The sequence below is a fragment of the Aythya marila genome (genome assembly GCF_965140915.1).
Source record: "Aythya marila genome assembly, chromosome: 5".
Taxonomy (NCBI): Eukaryota; Metazoa; Chordata; class Aves; order Anseriformes; family Anatidae; genus Aythya; species Aythya marila.
Genome location: NC_139046.1, coordinates 36384153 through 36390152, shown reverse-complemented (window position 1 = coordinate 36390152; position 6000 = coordinate 36384153). Strand labels below are relative to the sequence as shown.

Sequence of the window (6000 nt, the reverse complement as noted above, 5' to 3'; positions counted from 1 at the left end):
GCCAGCAGTCAAGGTGAAAACAAACCCAGGCACCCCAGCATCATCTCTGGACTCTGGAAAGCACCACCTCCTTTTCTGAGCTGCTTCTTGCCTGTGTTCACATGGGAAGCTCTGCCTCCCTCTTATCTGTGTGCTGAGGGTAGGGGATTTCAGGAAAATATGCTCTGGTATAGATTCCCATTGCTTTCTGTATGGATCTCCCACGGTCTCCGTCTGCCCTTCCGTCCTCATTCCTTGCCCCCATTTTCGAGGCAGCAATGCTGGAGCCTATCCTCTTGACGAAGCTGCTGCACTTTAATTTTCAACAGGCCCCTGTTGCTCTTGCACCTTGTGTGTGGTCTTTGAACGTTATGTGGCTCGGCAGCTGGGAATAGTGAGTGGGTGGGCAATTTAAAACAGAAAAGACTCTGTATCAGCGCAGGGCTGAGGTTTGAACTCTGCTCAGCTTTGGATACGTGTAGCCGGTTCTCAGGGCTGTGATTTAAGTGCAGTTTTGCTGGTGTCAGTGTGAAGCCTAAATCAGTGCTAAGAAACTGGTAGGGAAGAAAAAACAAACTTTGCCTGTCTGATAATGAGCGTTACTCTTGGCATGGCTCAAAAATTGCAGGATCAAGGCATCTTGTTTGTATCCTGCTGTTTTGTCACCCTTTTGTCCCCAGCTCGGAAGACAGAGGGTGGCTATCATGATGCCAAAGATTCTTTGCTAAAATAAGTTTCTGAGCTTCCTTCATGCCGTTTAAGACACCAGTCTGATTCTGAGTTTACTGAGGATAAGGACTGTTGATGGAGGAAGATAGATGAGGGGGGTGTAAACCTGTGACACAAAATACCTGAATCCAAAGATCTGAGTATCCCTCCAATAAGAAAAGGTGAATGTGCTCAAGTGACAAAATAAATAAATACATCCCATGTCATTGTTGAGCTCACAGGGCCTGATCCTCATCTGCCTTGTCCTCCTTTTTGCTGTTGTCTATGTCAGTGGAAGATCACCTGAAGTAGAGGTCAGACAAAAGACCCTGCCTTCCTTGTGCCCTGATTCCCCTATACTTCTTTTGCCCATTCAGTAGTGAGCCCACTCCTCTGTGCAGATGGTTCACATGTACAGGAGGTTCACCACCTGCTCTCCCTGGCAATTGCAGCCTAGAGTACCCAGTCCTCAAAATTTCAGTGCAGAGGTATTTCTTTCCCCACCCACTTTCCATCTATCCCACCCAGGTAGACAGGATGAGCAGAAAGAATCCTTGCCTTGATAAGATTGATAAACGAGGTTGGAACAGAGCTCCTCTCTTCTGGAGTCCATATGGAGTCCAACCCAACTTCAATCTCATAGCTGACTCAAAAGCAAACAAAAAAAAAATTTAAAAAAAAAAAATTTAAAAAAAATTGGCAAGTTCCTAAGCACTTTTAAAGATTCTAAAGGTTAAAGATATGGTCGACTGGCATTCTTTTTAGAGCCTGAAGTGATATTATATTTACTTCACAAAATTCAAAGAATGCACAATGAACGTGCCACATAAATATCCATCATTCACCAACACTACACTGGCCTCATTCTCATTCTTAACATTATAACCTAGAATTTGCAAAACCCAAGTAAAATGGTAAAAAAGAGTATCCTCATTGTTCAAGGAGTTGGCAGATTACATACTAACACCAGCCAGGTCATTGTGGGAGTTCCTCCCTTAAAAACAGATATGTGCTTCAGCACCATGAAAAATAATATGGAAGCTCAAATGGGCTTTACTGCATCTTGCACTTTACTGCATTCCTTTTTATGTTTATTTTTTCATAATAACACTGGTGTGTGGCCAGCAGCCTGTTCCTGTGGTGGAATAACAAAGGGGTGTGATGGTATTGTAGCATGATCAGATGGACAGGTGCTAGTAGGAGGTGAGGGTTTGGCGGTGATGGGGAATGACCAGAACTACTGAAAATTTGTTGGCAAACCAGAGAAGTGCAGCCAGGACCCACACAAGTTAATACACTTTCTAGAGCAAAGTCCTGCACAAAATATCTATATAAAGTATAATAAATAATGTGGTGGACTCCAGATGGGTTTAATGGAAAAAGACTTGCTATCTTGTCATATTTTTAACAAAGCTTTTTGGTCAAGTATTGGTGAGCATTCTGCCAAGAGCTTCAAGGATGAAAAGCCCAATAGGACACTTACAGGGTTTCTGTTTCATTCAGGCATATAGGTAATTAGCTTTCATAAGAAATTGAGCCTCCTTTTTGCGGACATAATCCAGCAAGTCCACCCCAAGACATGCTAATAGCAATGTGCCTCTACATCTTCAAAAGTGTGAACACCTTGTCTGTGGCAGCAACTGTGCTGACAGTGGGACGGTACCGTGACATTGTCATGTGCTGTGACTCGAGTCCTGAGGTGTGACTTGAGTCCTTCCAAATCCAGGGACTTTTGTTTGATTTCCAGCCTTATTTGACCTAAGGGTCAAATTCACTCTTCCCCACTATCCCCATATTCAACCTGTGTCTGGGAAGCTGGGGAAATGATGTTCTGCTTCAGTTTGGGGTGACTGCACAGGCTCTTCTTCTGTGGCTGGTATTTCAATCTGCATAGGGTCATCAGTGTGCTCAAGTGTGGTTCTTCGGTCTTTATTCTGGGCTGCCCTGAACTCACTTTTGGATGGAGATTTGGAGGTGTCAGCCTAGTAGAAAAGGCTCTTTTTCCTTTTTCTAAAAAGGAACTAAATCTAGGCCTGCTGCAGGAGTGATTGTAACATCCACTGACTTAAGAAAGAACCACAAGCATTAATTTGGTCTCTAAAAGCAATCAGCTCATATTTGGAGGCAGTGAATTATTCTTTATTGCAAGTGTGAGTAGCAGTTGCTGCTAAACTTGTAGGAGCTAAACTTCTCTGGTGGAAGCAGCGGCAGGCAGGTCCCGTGACGGTTCTGTTGTGGATGCCAATACCATTCAAAACAGGACAGCAATCTCCTGAAACTTGTCCGAGGACAAGACAAGTAGCAGCAAAGGCAAATAATCACGGCAATCAAACGGTTCTCCCTGAACACTTGTCAAGACCACCAATACATACGCCTTGTGCCATGGATTTGCGGCAGTGCACGTGCTATGCATGCACCATGGCAACAAGATATTAATCATCAACACCTATAGGCACATGTTGGGGTAAGTCTCCGGAGGTGCAAGCTGTAGGCTGTATCCGCTGCACACAACAAGCCCCGACGATACTAGCTTCAGTGCTACCTCCAGCAGCATTGCATAGCTGAATTCATTACTGCTGAGCTTACATCTTGCTCGGAAGCATCCAAATGCTGGGCCTGGCGTATGAATGCCTGGACATGAACAGCTTCGCTTCTAGTTCTGTGCCCCTCGCTCTTTGTAGTTTTCGGTTAATCACCCTGGGCAAGTTCTTTGCTGGTGAGACACCATCGACTGAAGTGGCACTGTGCCAGTGCAGCGTTTGGCACCGCAGCCTCCGAGGGATGGCAGGGATTTACAGAAGAGCTCAAGGGAGAAGGCGAGGCACCAGTTCCTCTGGCGCTCGGACACTAGCCTCCTCTTGGCTCATCACCATCTCGGCAGTGCCACTGGTGCCCAAGACAGGCACATCCTCCTTGCCAGGAATCTGGAGAAAATTAATGGAAAATGCAGGGGCACAAAACTTTGTTTGGGCAGTTTGCTTAATGAGACTTTTCTTTAAACACAGCACACCCGTAAAGTGCACCTATACCAAAGGGAGCACCCGCTTAGCTGAAGAGTTAGGCGTGAATTTTCAGCAGTGAATGTGATTCACCACTGAACACAGAGAATTATTATCTCTGCTGGTGTCTTTACCATGTAACTGAATGTCCTCCTGGATGGTTTTTGGGCTCAGCACAGCTGAGTGAGATTTAATGGTTGTGTGGCCAGCCTGTGGAGTCTCCTCTGGCCCAGTTATCACACTAATGCCATTACTTTCCGCAAAGAAAATAGATGTCCTTACAGAGAAACAGCTGGCCATGGAAATATTGTTCCAGGGTGGAGTGGTACATGTTTGCGGTTATAAACAGCTTTGGCCATAAAGTAGTCAAAGCGTTCAGCTACTGGGGATTTCTGACCCTCTCTGGGACTTCTACTTGGTGTTAAGATGCTGCTGGTGTCAAGGCCACGTAGGCATTGAAGTGTAGGCTTCCAGCATGGCTGATACTCTCTATCAGGGAACAGGAAAAACATATATATATACATATATATATATGTGTGTATATATTTCATGGAGGTAATGAGCATTTATTTAGCAGAGAGGTCCTGGTATCCATGAGTTTATCTGTGGAAAATATACCAAAGGGATACAGCCACACTTAAAGTGCAAATGTTAAAGAACACATGAAGGCATCACACGAAGCAGATCAGATGCAAAAAACTCCCCCTGAAATTGGAGAGGGGACTGTAGGCAAGTGAAAAATGGTTATCCAGACTGGAATTTCATCAAGACTTAACTCCAAGGTCATGTGGTACTTCAGCGGTCGGATCCCCACCTCAACAAAAGTGAGCTAGATTCTGCCTCTCTTTCTGCAGGTGCCAGGTGTGCACTGGTATAACTTGTCCAACCTCAGCAGAGGCGATCCTGATGTACACAAGGACACTCATGTACAGATTTTCCAGCTCTCCCTCCCCGCCTCCCCTCAAGGTCGGTGCTCATATCATGTGGAATGGCAGCAGTTCAGGTGTAGATCAGAGAGACTTTGAAATGGAAAATCAGAGGATACCGCAGGCCATGCTGAAGACGAGCTGGCAAAGTTTAGGACCGGGATAGCAGAGAGTGGTGAGGGTTAGGGCTAAGGCACATCAGTAGGCTTGCATGGGGTGCCGGGTTTGGAGCTTTAGAGGGATCTGCAAGCCAAGAATAATGAATACTGGCAGAGCTCCGTGTGAGTAACAAACGGCTCATACTGCCGAGGCTAATGACAAAATGTTACATACTGGCATTTTAAAATAAATACTTAAAAAAAAAGAGAGAGAGAAGAAAAGAAAGATGAAAGCAACCGCTATAGCTAAACACCCTGCTTTGCTCTGATAAGATGCCAGAACTATATGACTTCTGCTGTGTAACAAGGTTCTCCATGTGGGCGTAGCGGCCCCTCCCCATACCTAGCGGATACACTCTAGGGAATTTTTACAAGTGTGAATATTGGCTCTCGGAAGGCCATTGAGTGCAGGAAGCCAAATACATGTATGCTGTGTGCAGAAACTGCCCGTCGCGTCTTTTTCTGCAGGAGCACGAGTAAACGTCCCCCCGGAGGGACACAATACATGTTGTGTGTGTAGTGACGATGTGCAGGGTCTCAGCCCCGCGACCAAACTCATCCAAACGAGGGTCCCTGAGGCAGGTGGGCAGGGGCTCGGCACCGCTCTGCCCCCACAGCCCGGGGGCTCCGGGCGGCCTCCCGCTCCCACACAAAGGGCTGGGCGACCCGCAGCGGGTTCCCCCCGCTCCCCGTGCAGCGGGGGAGCCTCCCGGGGCCCTGCCTCCCCTCAGCTGTCACCACAGGGCTCGGGGCCGCCAACCTGCGGCGGCCGCCTCACGGCGGGGCGGGACGGGGCAGGGCGGGGGGGGCTCCGCCGCCTCCCCGCCATTGGCCCCGGTCGCTTGGCGGCTGCGCTGCCATGGGTGCGCGGCGCGGGGCGTGCGGGCCGGCCCCGCCCCGCCCGGCCGCGGCTTTATAACGGGCATCCCCATGGCCGAGGCGGGGAACCTGCCGCCGGGGGACGGGCGCAGCCGCCCGCCTGCCTGCCCAGCCCGTCCCGTCCCGTCCCGTCCCGCTGCCGCCGCCGCCGCCGCTGCTGCTCCGCCGAGCCGAGCCGAGGGGACGATGCCGTCGCTGCTGCTGCTGCCCGCGGCATGGCGCAGCGCCGGGGCTCGCCCGCTGCTGCTGGCGCTGCTGCTGCTGCCGGCGCATCTGCCCCAGGGCGGCGGGCACCGAGCCGCGGGGCCCCGGGTAAGTGAGCCCCGCTCCCCGCCGGGGCTCCGCGCTCCT

The 6000-nt window shown here is 49.5% G+C and overlaps 1 protein-coding gene across 5 annotated transcripts in view; it reads left to right on the top strand.

Annotated features, from left to right (window-relative positions):
- Positions 1 to 5777: 5777 nt before the first annotated feature.
- SMOC1 (SPARC related modular calcium binding 1) overlaps positions 5778 to 6000 on the top strand; it is a 123977-nt gene continuing 123754 nt past the window's right edge. For all 5 annotated transcript variants that reach the window (XM_082762678.1, XM_082762680.1, XM_082762679.1 and 2 more), the window contains exon 1: positions 5778 to 5961. In XM_082762678.1, the coding sequence (XP_082618804.1) occupies positions 5836 to 5961 (126 nt within the window). In that variant the 5' untranslated portion in view covers positions 5778 to 5835. The remainder of the gene's footprint in view (positions 5962 to 6000) is intronic.